Source organism: Python bivittatus, unplaced genomic scaffold (genome assembly GCF_059951505.1).
Source record: "Python bivittatus isolate LINGU-HERP-01145 unplaced genomic scaffold, Pbiv_v1 ctg000580_np1212, whole genome shotgun sequence".
NCBI classification, from domain to species: Eukaryota; Metazoa; Chordata; class Lepidosauria; order Squamata; family Pythonidae; genus Python; species Python bivittatus.
This window is the reverse complement of record NW_028277087.1, coordinates 28,681,472-28,701,806: the sequence shown is the minus strand read 5'-3', so window position 1 is coordinate 28,701,806 and position 20,335 is coordinate 28,681,472. Positions and strand designations below refer to the sequence as shown.

General features: G+C 39.7%; 1 protein-coding gene and 1 pseudogene across 2 annotated transcripts in view; both read left to right on the top strand.

Annotated features, from left to right (window-relative positions):
* Positions 1–20,335, top strand: part of EML1 (EMAP like 1) — a 105,031-nt gene that overhangs the window by 24,344 nt on the left and 60,352 nt on the right. For both annotated transcript variants that reach the window (XM_088149856.1, XM_088149857.1), the window contains exons 2-3: positions 6,294–6,476; positions 8,166–8,298. In XM_088149856.1, coding sequence (XP_088005982.1) covers positions 6,294–6,476; positions 8,166–8,298 — 316 coding nt within the window. The remainder of the gene's footprint in view (positions 1–6,293; positions 6,477–8,165; positions 8,299–20,335) is intronic.
* LOC148214705 (uncharacterized) lies at positions 15,147–18,770 on the top strand (annotated as a pseudogene).

Genomic DNA, 20,335 nt, shown 5'->3' with positions numbered 1-20,335 from the left:
GTTGCTAAAGAACTAGTACATTTTAATTTTGTGATTAATGTAAAAAACATGTATTGATTAATACAATATGTATTTTTATTTTATTCATTAAATATTTTTAAACTATTCACCTTAAAGATAGCAGGTTAGTGAACAAATGTGATTATAGTATACACAACATAGTAAAGCTCTAATGTCAAATAATCAAATATGTTTTAATACATTTGATTTGATTTGGTCAAAGGAAGAATTTTTATATCACTGCTCATATCATTTTGTCAGAATCTGACAAATAATTGTGCTCAGTAAAATTATTTCATTTACAAAAAAAATTGATGTGTATAATAAAATATTTTTTAGAAGTCTTGATAACTTATCTGGAAAGTAGTCTTCTCTGACCAACTGCTAATAGTGTTTCAGAACTGTTGTTAGTGTACCCTCTTTGGCAGTTGACAAGCTCAGGATTCACAGATACTGTAGTCCCCAGTATGCATGCCACTTATAGTAGACAAGCACCATCTTGCTTACCTGAGTATTTCATTTGCATTTTCTTGTGGATTTTCTGTTTAATTGCTGACCTTAATCAAGGCAATTCTGTAACTCCTTTTCTACAATGTTGAATGTATGAATTTTAAGATTTAAGGATAAAGGGGGGATGGAGGTTATATTTTACTTTTTCTTTTTTATAATAAAATTTGATTTCATTTACTTTCTGGAGATGGGTCTGTCTCCCAAGGAATGGCTGAAATACTTTAGCCACACATCTCTAAGCTAGGGAGGGAGGGAGGTTTATTGGAAGTTGCATTAAAAAAAAAAATTATTTTAATTGTCAAAAGAGCAGCAGAAGGTGTGAGAATCCTATCTCTCTATAGGTAGGGATAGAAGGAGGACTCCAGGTGAGGTGTTCCCTTGGAAGATCAAATCACCTAGCTGCATTCCCAAATCGGGAGATGGGACCAGAATATAAAACCTGGAAGGCTCCTGGGAGGAGAGTTTTGAGTCCTCCAGAACTCTGTGGGCTCTTCTATTTCTATAACATGGTGGCAGTGGTGGTATCATGTGGATGCTAGAGGGCAGCATAGAGTTAAATAATTTTCCCTCTTTCTTTCAAGTTAAATTGAAAGGACAGTGTTGCCTGTGTTTAGCAGACAGATAGGCATTCGATCTGAGGTGTGTAGGTGGTTTTTTTTCCCCTCTTTGTTTCTTTTTTTCCTAAATTCTTTTTAGCAGAGAAAATAAGAGCACTTGTTCACACAAAAGTAATTTTTATTTCTAGCCTCTCCATTCAACAGGATAAGCTAGCATTACAGTGCAGAGTACTCCTGTATGCTGTTGAGCAGAGGAAAGACCTCTTTGCCTGGCCAGCCAGCAGAAAACGTCTTGAGGGACAACATGTTGGCCCTTGAGACTGTCATGTTGGACAGCCCAAACACTTCAATACCAGCCCACTTGAACTCAATAAATTAAAAATCCAAATCCTGATAGAATAATTGAAAGATTGGAATTGGAGAAGAAGGAAAACCTGAAAGAAAGAAGATTGGAGGTGGAGAAAGAAAATAAATCTAAAAATATATCACTTAGAAGTACATATTTTCTGAAAGAGTGCCAAAATGATCTTATTTAATGCTTTACTTGCATTTATGTTTTTAAGTCTGAAAATGCACTGAGTTTTCAAATTTTAAAATTTTGGTGCTGCAAAAATATTCATTTTATTTTGTCATTTTACATAGTGCAGTAGAATTCCTGCTTGGGAAATAGGGAGCTGGTGTTCTATTTCCAAATCTAAAGTGCACTGCTACCAATCTCTTAACAATGCAAGTGAATTGTTGGCCTGAGATACAACTTTCTTGGTAATGGGAAAATGTCCAGGTAAACTCTCAAATTCTGCTGGATAAGCCATTAAAATTAGTCTGGCTTATACTACTTTCCTTTTGTTGGTATAAAGTCATATATTGTAACTCAAATGATCTAGGGTGTATTTGCAGTGAAAGCTATTCTCTTCAGTAATCTAAATCCAGTTAAGCTAAGATTTATTAAAGAAGAACGGGCAATGGAAGATGTTTTATGATAAAACAAAATAAACCAGTTAACTAATCCTATCTGATTATAACGGAACAATATGCTATATAATAAATACAAATACATAGAGAATCAGGAACACTCCAACATTCAGTGGTACATCTTGAGTTGATTGGAGAATGACACATAGAGCAACTATTCTATATTTTAATGTAGGTCAGGAAAATCATAAGTTATGTTGAAGATCTGACTACCACACATCTGGGTTAAAGAGATAGTATATAAATTATAGCACAGTGTATCCATATCTCCCCTTCATGGATCACTGCCTTGTCATGGCGAAGGGGCTTGCGTAACTCAGTGAAGCCATGAGCTATACCGTACAGGGCCACCCAAGACGGACAGGTCATGACAGAGAGTTCTGACAAAATGTGGTCCACTGGAGAAGGAAATGGCAACCCACTCCAGTATCCTTGCCAAGAAAACCCCATGGACAATGTTAAAAGGCTAAAAGATATGACGCCGGAAGATGAGCCCCTCAGGTCAGAAGGTGTCCAATATGCTACTGGGGAAGAGCGGAGGGCAATTCCAAGTAGCTCCAGAAAGAGTGAAGCGGCTGGGCCAAAGCCGAAAGGACGTTCAGCTGTGGATGTATCTGGAAGCGAAAAGAAGGTCCGATGCTGTAAAGAACAATATTGTATAGGTACCTGGAATGTAAGATCTATGAACCAAGGCAAGCTGGATGTGGTCAAACATGAGATGACAAGACTGAACATCGACATCTTGGGAATCAGCGAACTGAAATGGACGGGAATGGGTGAATTTAATTCGGGTGACCATTATATCTACTACTGTGGCCAAGAAACCCTTAGAAGAAATGGAGTTGCACTCATAGTCAATAAGAGAGTGGGAAAGGCAGTAATGGGGTATAACCTCAAAAACGACAGAATGATCTCAGTGCGTATCCAAGGCAAACCATTCAATATCACAGTCATCCAAGTCTATGCCCCAACCACTGATGCTGAAGAAGCTGAGGTTGACCGCTTCTATGAAGACCTACAACATCTTCTAGAACTAGCACCAAAAAAAGATGTCCTTTTCATCATAGGGGATTGGAATGCTAAAGTAGGAAGTCAAGGAGTAATCGGAATAACAGGCAAGTTTGGCCTTGGAGTACAAAATGAAGCAGGGCAAAGGCTAATAGAGTTCTGTCAAGAGAACAAGCTAGTCATAGCAAACACACTTTTCCAACAACACAAGAGACGACTCTACACATGGACATCACCAGATAGTCAATACCGAAACCAGATTGATTACATACTTTGCAGCCAAAGATGGAGAAGCTCTATACAGACAGCAAAAACAAGACCAGGAGCTGACTGTGGCTCAGATCATGAGCTTCTTACTGCAAACTTTAGGCTTAAATTGAAGAATGTAGGGAAAACCACTAGACCACTCAGGTATGACTTAGATCATATTCCTTGTGAGTACACAGTGAAGGTGATGAATAGATTTAGAGGATTAGATTTGGTAGACAGAGTGCCTGAAGAACTATGGACGGAGGTCTGTAACACTGTACAGGAGGCAGCAACTAAAACCATCCCAAGGAAAAAGAAATGCAAGAAAGCAAAATGGCTATCTGATGAGGCTTTACAAATAGCTGTGGAAAGAAGGAATGTGAAAAGCAAGGGTGAAAGGGAAAGATATAAGCAACTGAATGCAGATTTCCAGAGAATAGCAAGGAGAGATAAGAAGGCCTTCTTAAATGAACAATGCAAAGAAATTGAGGAAAACAATAGAATGGGGAAAACTAGAGATCTCTTCAAAAAAATTGGAGATATCAAAGGAACGTTTAGTGCAAAGATGGGCATGATAAAGGACAAAAAAGGCAGGGACCTAACAGAAGCAGAAGAGATTAAGAAGAGGTGGCAAGAATACACAGAAGAACTATACAAGAAAAATCTTAATGTCCCTGATGTCCACGCTGGTGTGGTCACTGACCTTGAGCCAGACATCCTAGAGAGTGGGCCTTAGGAAGCATTGCTAACAACAAAGCTAGTGGAGATGACAGTATTCCAGCTGAGTTATTTAAAATACTAAAAGATGATGCTGTTAAAGTGCTGCACTCAATATGCCAGCAAGTTTGGAAAACGCAACAGTGGCCACGGGATTGGAAAAGGTCAGTTTACGTTCCAATTCCAAAGAAGGACAATGCCAAAGAATGCTCAAACTATCGCACAATTGCACTCATTTCACATGCTAGCAAGGTTATGCTCAAAATCCTACAAGTTAGGCTTCAGCAGTACGTGAACCGAGAACTACTGGATGTACAAGCTGGGTTTCGAAGAGGCAGAGGAACTAGAGATCAAATTGCCAACATTTGCTGGATCATGGAGAAAGCACGAGAATTCCAGAAAAACATCTACTTCTGCTTCATTGACTATGCAAAAGCCTTTGATTGTGTGGATCACAACAAACTGTGGCAAATTCTTAAAGAGATGGGGGTACCAGACCATCTTACCTGTCTCCTGAGAAATCTGTATGCGGGCCAAGAAGCAACAGTTAGACCCGGTCACGGAACAGCCGATTGGTTCAAAATAGGGAAAGGAGTACGACAAGGCTGTATACTGTCACCCTGCTTATTTAACCTATATGCAGAGTACATCATGAGAAATGCCAGGCTGGAAGAATCACAAGCCGGAATAAAGATTGCAGGGAGAATCATCAACAACCTCAGATATGCAGACGATACCACCCTAATGGCAGAAAGAAGAACTAAAGAGCCTCTTGATGAGGGTGAAAGAGGAGAATGCGAAAGCTGGCTTGAAACTCAACATTAAAAAAACTAAGATCATGGCATCTGGCCCCATCAATTCCTGGCAAATAGAAGGGGTAGAAATGGAAGCAGTAACAGACTTCATTTATTTGGGCTCCAAGATCACCGCAGACGGAGACTGCAGCCATGAAATTAAAAGGCGCTTGCTCCTTGGGAGGAAAGCTATGGCAAACCAAGATAGCATATTAAAAAGCAGAGACGTCACCTTGCCGACAAAGATCCGCATCAAAGCTATGGTTTTTCCAGTAGTAATGTATGGCTGTGAGAGCTGGACCATAAAGAAGGCTGAGCGCCGAAGAATTGATGCCTTTGAACTGTGGTGCTGGAGAAGACTCTTGAGAGTCCCCTGGACTGCTAGGAGGTCAAACCAGTCAGTCTTAAAGGAAATCAACCCTGATTGCTCATTGGAAGGATTGATAATGAAGCTCAAGCTCAGATACTTTGGTCACCTAATGCGAAGAGAGGACTCTTTGGAAAAGACCCTGATGCTGGGAAAGACTGAAGGCAAAAGGAGAAGAGGACGGCAGAGGATGAGATGGTTAGATAGCATCGCTGAAGCAATGAGCATGAAACTGAGCAAACTCAGGGAGGCAGTGAAGGACAGGAAGGCCTGGTGCAATATGGTTCATGGGGTCACGAAGAGTCGGACACGACTTAATGACTGAACAACAAGTATCCATATCTACTCAATAGTAAGTCCCACTAAATGTAATGAAGTATGGGATTGCAATGTGTCATTGAATTATATGCAGCTATTCTGACTACATGTGTGAAAATCTTATAGTGATAGGTCTTCTGAATTCAGGTTTGTGTCAAATAATTCTGGAAGAATTGTGATTTTATCAAAAGAAACATGCCTTCATGAATTGATTACTTGATTGTAATCTCATTTTGGTTTGTCTTTTTATAAAGTTCTATAATAAGAAATATAAGACTAATGGAATTGGTCTGTAAACCTGGTTTATGTCCAGGAAACCTGAAGAACCATCTCTTTCAAATAGAATTTGCTAATCGTATTCAATCAGCCCAGAAGGGTCCTTGCTTCTTGGGAGGTTAGGGGACAAAAGCCTGGAACCAGGCTTCCTTGGTGATAGCCCTGTCCCTCTGGAAAAATCTATCCCTGAGATCCAGGTGGCCACCACATGGTTAACATTTAGGAAAGCAATGAAAACCTGGCTTTCCGGTAAGCATTTGGGATTTGGGATATTTGTTGTTTTAAACTTTGTTTGAGTTATGTTTGCATTGTTACGTTTTTAATTCAGTGTTTTATAATATTTGTTTGGTGTTAGGTGCCCGAATTTTAGAGGAAAGGGTAGAATACAAATCTGCTTTTAGTTTGGCTTTCCATCTAATAATGCATATACCGAATACAAACATTTGGGTGATAGTTCTTTTAAAATATACCTCCAAATATTTCCAATATTAAACCCAGCCTTTCAAAATACATATGTATTTTTAGATGACAGTGCTTCTGCTGCCAGCAGCATGGAGGTGACAGACCGCATTGCTTCACTTGAACAACGTGTTCAGATGCAGGAAGATGACATTCAGTTGCTCAAGTCCGCTCTGGCAGATGTTGTTAGACGCCTGAATATTACTGAGGAGCAACAGGCCATGCAAAGCAAGAAAGGACCTACCAAAGGTATTAACCTCCCATTCAAATTCACCTGTTCATATTACAATGAAAATGATATTTTTAACTAGTTAAGATGAGATAAATAGAATTATCTGAGAATATATCTTGCCTAATTTTTTTCTGAGATACACAGTGATCAGTTTTACAGTCTGACCTGAATATTGAATCTGAAGTATATTTGATGAGAAAAGTCTTCTAAGAAGTGTACTGTGATAAGTATTTTTTAAATTGATCAGGTCTTACTTTTCTGTTAAATCTGACTAGATTTCATTCTGTGCATATTTATATGTTTTATGAACAATAGCTAGTGTTTGAATAGTTGAAAATATCTGAATATTTTCTCTTTCAGTTCAGTTATGTTAATGAATATGAAGAATTTGTTAAAGTATACCAAATTATTCCAGAAATATTTGAGGTCAACTGTGTTTTTGCAATATTTTATTCTAAATATTTTTATATGATGGCACAGGAAGAACGATTTCAAAAACAACAGCTGACCTTCTTCATGATCTTGTATATCCGGCATCTAAACATGTTATTATAACATCTAACATCTAAACATGTTATTGTTTATGGAATTATATTTTATAAATATGTGGTACTCTTCTAAATGCTATTTTCTAGGCTTAGGAAGATTATTTGTTTCTCAAAATCTCTTTATTCTTCCACATCAAGAATTGGCAGTTTGACCAATTAACCTGTTTTTGTGGCTTTGCCCACAGTCACATAGCTGAAGTTTATAGCAAATGACAAAACATCAGTTGTGTAATTTCTTTATCTACTACCCTGTATAAATTCCAGTTTTCAGGGCCAGAAGGAATTTGCTCAAGGCGCTGAAGGAATTTACTGAAGATCCGGCAAATGGGTGAAGTTCCATATGATGGGACATGAGTAAATGTTGTCCCTATCTTCCAGAAGGGGAACAGCAGGACTCAGGGAACAACAAGTCAATCTGTCTGACATTCATAATTAGGAAGCTTTAGAGCTAATAATAAATTCAGCATGGATATTTGAAGAGCATGTCTTGTCAGTCTAATTTTCATATTTTTGTTTGGTTAATTTCTTAATATATTGTGGAAATGTTATAGTTATATGTATTGATGCCAGCTATGCATTTAACAAAAGAAATTTTGATTAGCAGCCTAGTCAGAATTGGACTGAAGGCATGACAGTTAAGTGGACAACTTTGCTGGCTTGTAAATCATTCTCAAAGAATGCTCTGTCATTCCATATCAAAATAATGTAGAATATTGAGAGGAATTACTAAGGGTTCAGTCTTGGGCTATATACTACAGCATTTTTATTAATAACATGGATGGAGAAGTTATCAGCTGACACAATTGGGTGGAATAGCTAATATCTTGGAGGATACAAAAAATCAGAGTGATCTCGGTAAGTCAGAGGAATGGTCTGAAAATAGCAAAACAACATCTTAAAACTGCAGTGTTTTACTTAGGAAAAAGGAAATAAATGCACAGGTATAGGATGGCAGATTCAGTTCTCATAGAAAAGATCTTCAGTAGTAATAGATTACAAACTGATTATGAATCTCAAATTGCTACAAGAGAAGCTTCCAAATAATGGGGAGCAATCATTCCACTTTATTCTGCACTGGTCAGATCTTACTTCAGGTATTGTGTGCACTTCTGAGCTTGTAATTTTCAGTCCTCAATTTATTTTTTCTTCATTTCACAGCAAGACCACTAGTTCAAACACTACCTTTAAAGACTACTGTCAATAATGGAACTGTCTTACCAAAGAAATCCAGTGGTCCTCTACCTTCTCCATCAGGAACTAGGAAAGAAATTGTATCACCAGCAGCAAAAAGGTATTAATTATCAAGTTATAATATATGTGAGTATACTGCTTGTCTTTAGCTTTTAAATTACTATTCTGAGTGTTTTTCTCTCTCTCAGTAATACTTTCAAGATAAATTTCTCGATAGTTAAACCAAATTACAATTGGAAACTTTGTTGAAATGTCTAACTTTATTCATAGTGGATTAATTAATCAGGATGAATGTAGTTGCAAGAAATTCTAAAGGGCCATATAATTAGACTGTTACTTTCTTTCTTCTGTAAGATGAGGTTAAGAGCAGGAAAAGTCTAGTTAAGGATTTTGTCATCTGTTCTGAAAATGAGTGTCTTTGTTTCTATATCAGACTAGTAGAATAACGAAAATGTTTGAAATATATTGAATCCATCTTACAGCCTTACCATTTGTTTTCTATTGCCAAATTGTATTATTATTATTATTATTATTATTATTATTATTATTAATTATTTATTTGACTTGTCCCCACCCATCTCCCCACAACAGGGGACTCTGGGCGGCTTACAACAAACTAAAATCAGAAATACAATTAAAAGTTATAAAAACCAAACATTACACAAATAAAAAGCTAAAAAATCCAAGAGGCTGATAGGGGCCACACCAGGCCGCTAGGGGGCCAGCCAACCCCATTTCTGATATCCTCCCTCCCTGCCCCAGGCCAGATGGCAGAGCCAGGTCTTCAAATCCCTCCGAAAGGCCGGGAGTGAGGGGGCCTGTCTCACCTCCGGGGGCAAGATGTTCCAAAGGGCAGGGGCCACAGCAGAGAAGGCCCGCCTTCTGGACCCCGCTAGTCGAAGTTCTTTTACCGCGGGGATCCAGAGCATGCCTTCTCTGTGAGATCGGGTGGGACGGGTTGAGATTGTGGGGGCGAGGTAGTCCTTCAGGTAACGTGGCCCCATGCCATGTAGGGCTTTAAAGGTGATAACCAACACCTTGAATTGGACCTGGAAGCAAACTGGTACCCAATGCAGCTCACGGAGCAGAGGTGTTATATGGGTCCTTCTTTGGGCCCCAAACATTGCTCGCACGGCTGCATTCTGGACTAGCTGAAGCTTCCGGATATTCTTCAAGGGTAGCCCCATGTAGAGCGCATTGCAGTAGTCTAATAATAATAAGAAGAATGATTCCTGTTTTTCTGTTACTGTAACTTTGTGAAAGTAACTTACTAGGACTATACAGTACTTGCTTCAGATAAGAAAGCAAAAAAGGTGCTTTGGGAGCACTCATGTAGTAAGGTAGTCCTTGCTTACCGACTGCCTCATTTAGCGATTGTTCAAAGTTATGATGGTGTGGAAAAAACAGCTTTGCAACCAGTTCTCACATTTATGACCATTGCAGCATCCCACAATCACATGATAACCATTTGCATGGTTTACAACCAGCTTCCGACAGTATGGATGTTGAAGCAAAATTGCAAGTTGTGGTCATGTGATGTCTCGCTTAATGTCTGCGAGGATTTGCTTAACAACTGAATGGGAAGTGACGTCATAAGCCTGTTGTCACATGATTTTCCACTTAATGACCATGGCACTTAGTGACGGAGTTGCTGGTCCCAATTGTGGTCGCTAAGCGAGGACTACCTGTATATAACTCTTTAAAGCAGCTGTATCTTTCTCTGCCCTCTACTCCTGCAGTATGATCCCAAGAAAATTTGCATTTGGTTTAAGGAGTTGCAATATACCTTCTGTGCATTCCAAAGTATCTTTCTGCCTTTGAATCCAAAGCAATGCAGTATCCTGTTGCATATGTTTGGTCTTGATGATCTGTGAAAATAAAATACAGGAAATCTGTACCTTTCCTTTCCATTTTTGTCACAGGGAAGATTACTTTTTTGTGATACTTCATTTCTATTTTCTCTTATCTTTTTTTTTTTTAAGTCTGCCTCCTTGCTTCCTTTTGTCAAGCCACTTTGAAATGTACTCTTGTGGTTTTTTGTTCCAAATTGTGTGTAAAGTGTTTAGAAATAAAGGATGTCATTTATTTATATTTGTGGCCAGGGTGGGGTACTTTTTGTAAACATTAGTATACAATAGTTGCATACCACCAACCAGAATAAGAATCCAGCAATATGCTGCACTCACTGCTGCATAAAACATGGAAGTATGTGACTTGTTTCTCTGTAGATTTAAGCATGCTTGCCAACACAAAGGGACATGTCTGTATCTCTTGTTATAAATTCTCAGGAATTGAGAAAAAGAATTATAGAGTATACTGTGTAAATAAAAGTAAGAGTATCCATAGCATTTAGCTCTCCTAGCCTATCCCTAAATCACAATTTTTATGGATAGAGAAATCACACAGATTTGAGTTCTAAAATCTAACTCTGTTTCAAATAGCCAATGCTCACCTATTTGGTCTAACTTTTAATGGTCATTAGAAAATGTTCAACTAATCTTAATAGTTAATGCAGATTGCAGACAAAAGTTTCCAAAGCAAACTGTATCATCCCATCATGGATGTAACGATAATCCAGGCAGTTTGTTATTATCAATGGCTCAGTGCCAGTCTTAACTCATTTTCTTACTGTATTACTTTTAAAAGTAATATAATGAACATACTAAAATAATTAATGAATAAGACAATCATCATATTAATGGTGTATTAGGCTTTTTTCAGATGTTTTATTCATGTTACTTCTTTCACTGTCCAGTACCATAGATAATATATTTTATAATAAAAGGCATAATAAAATTAATGATGTTAACATGGATCAACGCTATAAATACTTACACCCACAAATAGACCAATGAAAAGAAGAATGATAAATGAGGGCCAAGGCACACATAACTTTCTCATTACAATAAACTTGCCCATTCTGAATTTTAAGAATCTTGCTTTCTTGGTTATGAGCTGTTATTGAAGGTTGGACATTTAATTTTACTGACAGGTGTTTTAATTATTTTCCTTCTCAATTTTTTTTATTGTTTAAGAAGTTAGACACTTTTTGTACCTAATTGTTTTACTTCACTCAAAAGGGTAGTTTTACAGAAAACATTTACACTGTATTGCATCCAAACACTTGATTTTGTTAGATAAAATTACAAGCCATTTTCAAGTTATAGCTAAAACCCATCAACAGCCCTTATTTTTGAGAAGAACATTGCCACACAGAATTTGGATTAGGTATACTTCTGTTTCTTGGGAGAAAAGAATTTTGGAATTGCAACGAAATTGTAAAGAGTGATGTTTTTCCCGTTAACTCATAGCAGTGACAGGATGAGTATATTCAAATATGATCAGTGTATTCAGGTGACCCCTAGGCTATGGGGACAGCCTGATACCTATTGGCCATTTCAGGCTGGTGTAAGCATGCTCCCTTCCCTGGGATTCTGGGCAGTTTTCCACTTCACCATGCTGCTCTTCCAGTGCGAACTTTTGTTTGCTAGGTATGTTTTGACTATGGGTTTATACTCTTTTAAACCCTGAAGTCAGAACAAACTTGCCAGATAGCTGTACAGTGGAGTAGATGAGCAGAAGAACTTCTCTCACTTTACTGGGCAGCTCACTCAGCCTGCCATCCAGGATGTAGTAGGACCTGTTTTATGGAGCCCTCCCCCAGTTTCTACTTCACATAACATATTAGAATAAGATCTACCTTGAGTTTTACTGGATAGATAGAACTAACCTTTTTGAATGTGTAGTTCATTAGTGAAGAGTGCATCACAGACTTCTATAAATCACACGGCTATGTGTATTCTGTACCAGTGTCTGTCTCCCCAAAATAAAAGTTAGTATCTGTGACCTATATAAATTCCACAAATCAATTTGTGTATTTTTCTATTTCTACTAATCAAGAGGAAACGGCAAACATCTATGTTGTGCAGTAACCGTTATTTTATGACAGTAGTAAGTAGGGCTCTTTTCCCACCCTGTCTAGGAGCTCCTAATATTTCACTACATACTGCCACAAATGTGTTTGTCTGCTGTTACAATCTTCAAGATGATGAATTTTATGTCAGTACCTGAGTATGCAGTTGTGTGGTGAAAACAAAGAAAGAAAAGTGACATTGATTACAGATAATTCAGACTTCCCATGCGTGCTCACACTTAGTAGTATAGCAATCATTTCTATGTAGTATTCCAATCCAGTATTGCATGAAGCAAATTTGTGCAACTTTGTTCCTTTATGCATGTGCACACACTTTATGCATGTGCACTATATAGACACAAGTCAGTAGCATAGAATCAAGAAACCAGCTTCTGTGCTGTTCTATGTGTGAATGTGGGAGATAGAGAAAGAAGGAGGGAAGGGATGGAAATTCAAATTATGTGTCCCTAAGTCTTTTTGGAAGAGAACTCACATTCGTAGTTATCTTTTAATAAAGACTGTTGTATGAGTATACCAGCATCAGTCTTTATTACAGTTACCAAGCAACAAAAAAACATAAAACAGCTATTATCTAAACAATAGGATTATATCTATTTTTTATTCTACCTTTTAGTTAGGTTCTGTAGCTTATTAGATATAAATTTCTAAAGCTAAATCAGACATATGATTACACAGTATCACTATCTCAAGGTGGGAGAGGTTTTTCATGGTTTAAGAAATGTTGCTGTTTTAAACATGTCTCTCTGCTACTGAAGCTTTGTAAACATTCTTACTCCTGCATATGGTTACCCTCCTTTGCATCTTACTATTTCCAGTGATCTACTCTCGGTAACAATGAGCGCAGAGGATTGGTTTAATTTCTTGATGACATACTGTGAATTTAAAAAAAATATCTGGTATTTCCAATTATTATATATAATAATTCATTGTTTAGTTCTCTTTCTGTGAATAACTTATTATGTTATTGTTGTTATCTTGCTGCTCTCTTATTGAAGTTTCTGTTTGTACCTATTGATCATTGCTGTTTGTTCTTGTCTTGTTTTGAACCAAGGGTCAGTAATCTGTAGCCTCCACCTTTTTCTTTCACATTCCTTCTTCTTTGTCATCTACCATTATTGCTGAAAGTTAGTCAGATGGTTTCCTATCCTTTGAGACAAAAAACATAGAAAATATAGTTGTAAGTTCTAAAATAAAGTTAATTTTGTTTTTTATAAAAAAAGTCAATCCCTCACCTACCTAAAACCTGAGAGAAACCTTGTAGCCCCATGATATAGCCCCACACCACTTGCTAAAGCTCACTGGAAGACTTTGGGTCAGTCAGCCCAGCCTATCTCACAGGGTTGTCATTGTGGGGAAAATTTGGAAGAGGTAGTGCTAGGTATGCTGCCTTGAGCTCCTGAATAAAAGGCAGGATACATTTTGTTATCTAATATCTCTAATAATACATAAATAAATATATCCTTGCCTGCCTATTCTTTATTCCGCCGTCAGAAATTTTAAGTGGTCACCAGTCATCAAAAGACTTCCCTGTTTTAAATAAATAAATAAAGGAAACACCTGACATGTCTACCACATACCTGAGATATATCTACTATAGTGCTTTTCAGAATCTTCAGTATCTTTTGTTCAAAACACTATCAGGAATTCTTAGCTTGAATTGTCAAGATAGCTATGAAGGAACTTCCTAAATGTTATTGTTCCTTTAAAAAGATATGCTAACTGCATAAAGTTTACATGCTGTATATTGTAACTTTTTAAATAAATGTTCTTTGTTCTTACATTCTGATTTACTGCGTTCACTATTCTTTTTTGTTCATGCACGTCTCATTCATGGATTAAGCAGGTCTGTGAATCTTCTCAGTGCATGCAAACTGAAAAAAACTATTCCAAGGTGAGGGATTCTTATTAATATTGCAACATATTTCTGTAGTGTCTTTATCCTGTATTTCATAATGCAACCAGCTTTTTCATTATTTGGCAGTAGTAATTAAAAAAAAATCATAGTGCAAAAGGGAAACATTGTTGAAGTAAATTCTCATACATCCCTTTAACAGTAATTTTATATTTAGAAGGGCTTAATTTTATTTCCTTTGTTTCTACACTAACATTTGCTTGACATGCTGATTAGCATGTTAATGAACAGTAGGCTGGATAGTATGATAATTAAGTGGGCAGATAGCTGGCTCAAAAATCATGCTTAAAGAGTATTCACCCATGGTTCCTCATCAAATTGGAGAGAAGCATCAAGTGAGGTACCACAAGACAAGCGCAGATTTCTTCTCTTAGAAAATAAAAATCAAATGTACAAGTTTAGAATGTGGGATGCTTTGTAATACTATATGCAAAAAAGGATTTTGGAATAATTGTTTGCTAATTGCATATGACTCCACCTCAGCAGGTTCAGTTTCAGGTATCACACTTCAAGAAAGAATCAGAGAAATTATAAATATGCAGTGAAAATTATCAGGGGACTAGAAATTAAGCTCTGAAAAAAAAATATTAAAGGAATTGAGTATGTTTAGCTTTGAGAAAAGACAAGTGAGTGAGGCTATGATAGTAGCCTTCTAATAACCTCATTCCACATTACACGGTATGGAATAAGGTTTAAAGTTATAGGAAGCTTGAATAAAAGTGTTTGTGAATACAGTTTCTACACTGCAACATACCAGATAAGATGAAAAGTGTCTGGATATGACAGGGGAAACTCCTCAAGAGGGACGGGGAAGGGAAGTAAAGATGAGAACATGAAAAGGAAGAGAAGGGGGAGCATAGGACCCAAAGAAGCACTCAGTGCTGATGGAGCTCAGAAAATGGTATAATGCTCTCATTCTAGAAGACAATCCATAGTCACTTCAGCAACTATGGATCAAAGTAACCACAGAGCACAGAGACAAGAGGCATATTGTGATGGTGGATGATTTCTGCTGAGAAAATCTGAAGCCATAGTGTGCAAACCTGTATAATAGGTCCTCAGGGAGGGAGGACCTATTCGACCGGTCTGCCCGCGGCAACTGATGGACCCATTAGGGTTTCAGAACGGGCTGGGGGTTATCCCCGAGGTCTTGCTGCACGGTCCAGCGGAGGCTCTGGCTGCTGCCTGGAATAGGGCAGCGGCTGGGGCCTTGGACAGGATTGCGCCTGAGCGGCCTCTCTTGCCCATTCGAGCCTGTCACTCCCCATGGTTTACGGAGGAGCTGAGGGTTCTGAAGAGGGTTAAGAGATGCCTGGAGCGCTGCTGGAAGAAGACAAGGACCGAACCCAACCGAACACAAGCTAAAGCCGCGGTTAAGGCCTACCTTGTGGTGGTAAGAGTAGCGAAACATCAGTATTTCTCCGCTCTTATTGCATCCGCAGAATGCTGCCCAGCAGCCCTGTTTAGAATCACCCGATCCCTGTTGGGGAGAGGGGGTTCAGAAAACCATCTACAGGGCCGTGCTGAGGAATTTTCCAAGCATCTGCAGGATACATTCAGATCCGTTCTAAGTTGGACGCCAAGTGTGAGGCATGGTCTGGTGAGATGCCCAGGGAACATATTTGCCGAGTTATCTGGGACCAGTTTGATCCTGTTGGTCCTGAGGAAGTGGACAGGATCCTCCGGACTGTAAATGCCACCACGTGCGCTTTAGATCCATGTCCATCCTGGCTGGTGAGGACAGCCAGGGAGGGGACATGTGGTTGGGTCCTGGCGATGGTTAATACATCCTTGAGAGAGGGGGTGTTCCCAGCGACCTTTAAGGAGGCGCTGGTGTGCCCTCTTCTCAAGTAACCATTGTTGGACCCTACTGTTCTGGATAATTTTCGTCCAGTCTCCCATCTCCCCTTTATGGGGAAGGTGGTTGAGAAGGTGGTGGCACTGCAGCTACAGAGGATTCTGGATGATACGGATTATCTGGACCTCTTTCAGTCAGGTTTCAGGCCTGGATATGGAACAGAAACCACATTGGTTGCACTTATGGATGATCTCTGGCGGGAGCGGGATGGAGGTGGTGCATCCATCCTGGCTCACCTTGACCTCTTAGCGGCTTTCAATACCATCAACCATGGTATCCTTCTGGACTGACTCAGGGAGTTGGGGGTGGGCGGTGTAGTCTTGCGTTGGTTTGCCTCCTTCCTCTAGGGCCCGTCCCAGTTGGTGTTGATAGGGGAGGAGAGATCAGGCCCGCGGCCCCTCCTTTATGGGGTGCTGCAGGGCTCGGTACTTTCTCTTCTCCTTTTTAACATCTGTATTAAACCGCTGGGTGAGATCATCTGTCTCCACAGGATGAGGTATCATCAATATGCCGTTGATACTCATTTATACATCTCCATCCTGGGGGAAGTAAGTGATGCTGTGGCTGCCCTTTCCAGGTGCCTAGAGGCTGTGGGGGTCTGGATGGGGAACAACAGGCTTCAGCTGAACCCTGGCAAGACGGAGTGGCTGTGGGTTAATGGCCCCTCGGTCCCTAGGAATTTGCCATTTTTGGTTCTGGATGGGGTAGCGCTGCCCCAGACAGACCCAGTGCATAACCTGGGGGTCCTCTTGGAGTCATGACTCTTGCTCGAAGAGCAGGTGGTAGTCGTGGCCAGGAGGGCCTTTGCACAACTTTGTGTTGTCCGCCAGTTATGCCCTTTCCTGGATCGAGAGGCCCTTCGAAGTCACTCATGCCCTAGTCATCTCCCATATAGACTATTGTAATGCGCTCTACATGGGGCTACCCTTGAAGAGTATCCGGAAGCTTCAACTGGTCCAGAATGTGGCTACGTGGGCAATTTTAGGTGCATCAAGATCAGCACATATAATACCTTTGCTCCGTGAGCTGCATTGGGTGCCAGTTTGCTTCCGGGTCCAATTCAAGCTGTTGGTTATCACCTTTAAAGCCCTACATGGCATGGTCCAGGGTAACTGAAGGACCATCTCATCCCCGTCACATAAACCCGTCCCATCCAGTCATGCAGCGAGGGCTTGCCACGGGCCCCATCTACAAGAGAATTTCATCTGACGGGGTCCAGGAGGTGAGCCTTCTCTGCAGCAGCCCCTGCCCTTTGGAACAACTTCCCCCAGAAGTGAGGTTGGCCCCCTCCCTTTTAGACTTCAGAAAAAAACTGAAGACTGGTTTTGTCATCACACATGGGGTGGGGTTGGGAATAGTCAGTTTTGGGGTTGGCTGGTTCCCTAGTCTTACCTTTGACCGATATTATCTGGTCACAGGCTGAAATAATATCACCATCTCTTGGATTTTATTGTATTTAATAATTGTATTTTATATTTGTATTATTTATGTTTTTACTGATTTTAAATTGTTTTGTTGTGAACCCCCAGAGTCCCTCCTTGAGGGGGAATTGGGCGGTGATATAAATTTGATATATATGGGAGGTGTTTTATTTCCAGATGTGACAGAGAAGTTGCTGAAGTACCTGAAACCCATTGATAACTATCCATTCCTACTGATTTGTGTGGGATTAACACAGCCAAAAGAGACTTTAAGTTGATCTCCTAAGATTTGAGGTCCTGGGCAGAAAGGTGAAGGAACTGGGAGTGCAAGTAGTGTTTCTGTCAATCATTCCAGTTGAGGGTCATGGCATAAGACAAGAGAACATGATCCTGGAAGAGAATAATTGACTACATACAGTAAATGGCACTGCTGAGAAGAGTTTGGTTGTCAATCTTGGCAGTACTACCCACATAAAGGACACCTGACAAAAGATGGGCTACATCTCATGACATCTAGGAAGAATGTGTTGGCAGATGCCTTATGAATTTCATCATTAGGGTTTTAAACTAGAGGAAAAGGGAGAGCTTGACAAAAGTTTAGAGCAAAATATACTGCTAGGGTTCTGGGAGCAACAATGTAGGAAGCAAAGGCAGAAGAATTTGCTAAAGGGGGTTGATTGTGGACATTGATTATCTCTACACATTTCAGTCTTGTTTTAGGCCTGGTTTAAGAACAGCATTAACCATGGTTGCATTGATTACTTTTTGTTGACTCTGTCTGATCTCTGAGCAGTTTTTGATACAGTCAGGTGTGGTATCCACAGTTGGCAGTTCAAAGGCACTGTGTTATATGATTCCTCTCTTACTTGCAGGGAAAGTCTGAGAAAATAGCATTGGGTAGTTATGTTGTAGATGCCACAAATCATTATTTTGTCCTCATTACTATTATTATTTATATGAAACGGCTGTGGTTGTTCATCTGTGGATCTGGGGCACTGTGTCGTCAATAAGCTGAGGATACCCAGCTCTGTCTCTGTCACATCTGAACCAAGAGAGGCTGTGCATGTTCTGGGATGGATGAGGGCCAATAAACTAAGATGGAATCTGAATGAACTGGAGACCTTGTGTTTAGGTGGTTTCCGATGTGGGAATTGTGAGTTTCCCTGTTCTAAAAGAGATTGCATTTCCTTAGAATAGGTATGTTCTTTGTAGTTGCTCCTATGGTCATTATTGTCACTGGAGGCCCAAGTGATTGGTGCCAAGGATTGACAATTGTTAGCCTCATTGGTATCCAACTAAACACTTTCCTGGGTAAGAACACCCTAGCTATTGTTGTTTCCATATTGTAATATTTAGATTACTGTAATGCATTCAGTACAGGGCTAACCCTGCTATTTGTCTTAAAGGTATAGTTGGTACAGAATTTGATGGTCAGTTTGCTGAGTAGGGCACCTGCCCATGCACATGTTATATCTTTGTATAACCTTTGTTCTAGTTCCCAATTAGCTAGTGAGATGGGTTTAAGGTTTGGTTTTGATAAATAAGACCCTAAACAACTTTAGACCAAGATACTTGACAGATCATGTTCACCATTATAGACTTGCTTCTGGATGTATTGAAATGGGAAGACTTTCACTGTGTTGTTCCCTGCATTCTAGAATGTTCACCCCACTGAAATTTAGAGGTGCCTAATGTTATATGCTGTTGTTCAGCTAGGCCTTCTGTGTTCTTTTTTTTCCTTTCCTTCACTGTCCCCACTTTTAAATATTACTTAGAAATATTATTATATTCTAATTTTTAAATTCTAAACTGCAAGGGATGTGATTGTATGGGATATGATCAATAAGTAACATTCTCAAGATGAAGGACAGAAACAGGGCTTCAAAAGTTCTTTAACAGCAGGTGTTGTAAAGTTCTGGAGCAATAGTATTGGGGTAGGAGGCTATATGGTAGGAACAATTTTGCCCAGGACGATTAAGAAATAAATTAAGGAATGTTAGAGAGAAATAGAACATTATATAATAGTAGTCCTCACTTAATGTCCATTCATTCAGTGACTGTTTGAAGTTACAACAGTGCTGAATGAAGGGGCATATGACCCACATTTACAACCGCCTTTTGGCCACCCACCTACCCACTACCGCCAGCTGCCCCCACAGCCTAGCCCTGCCCCCTGCCATACTGCATGCCACTACTGTACTGGCTGGGGCCTTCTTTCACACCGAAAGAAAGAAAGAAAGAAAGCTTTGTGAAAGAAAGCCCTGGGCGGGGCATGAATAGAGGCCCTGGCTGGCACATGAACAGAGGCCCTGGGCAGGGCACAAGAAAAGCCCTGGTGAAAGAAGGCCCCAGCTGGTACAGTAGTGGTGCACAGTGTGGCGGGGGCATGCAAGGCTGGGTGGCAGGGGCAGCTGGAGGCAGTGGCTAGGCAGGTTACCAAAAGGGTGGAGATGGGGGGAGATAGGCAGGTGGGGGGAGTTCAAAAGGAGGCAGAGGAGGCAGTCCCTTACCTTACTGAGGCTCGGGGCTGGGAGGGACCAAGCTGGGAATGGCTTCATTTGGGATGGGTCCTCGCCTGATGACCAAAGATTTGGTTAATGATGGCAGTGGGGACTCCTGGGAATGCTGTTGCTAAGCAATGCAGTCGTGTGATGTCGCACTTTATGACCACATTGCTTAGCGACAGAAATGCTGGTCCCAATTACCATCATTAACAGAGGACTACCTATATTTTCTATATAACAATATAGCAAAATTGTGCATAATCTATTAATAAGATCTGCAGTATTTTCAAGAAAGAAAGAAATTCTTAACTAAAGCAAGATTATTGTTAATTTCTGCCATGGGGAAAGGTCTCTGGATATGTGTAAAAGCTGAATAGTTTTCAAATCAAAACAAGGAATCCTTGTTCTTTATTAATGATCAGAATCAGAGTATGATTTGTATATATGTTCCATGTAAATCAGTTTTGTTCCTGTATTATTTTACTTTTGCTGGAGGTTATGTTATGTT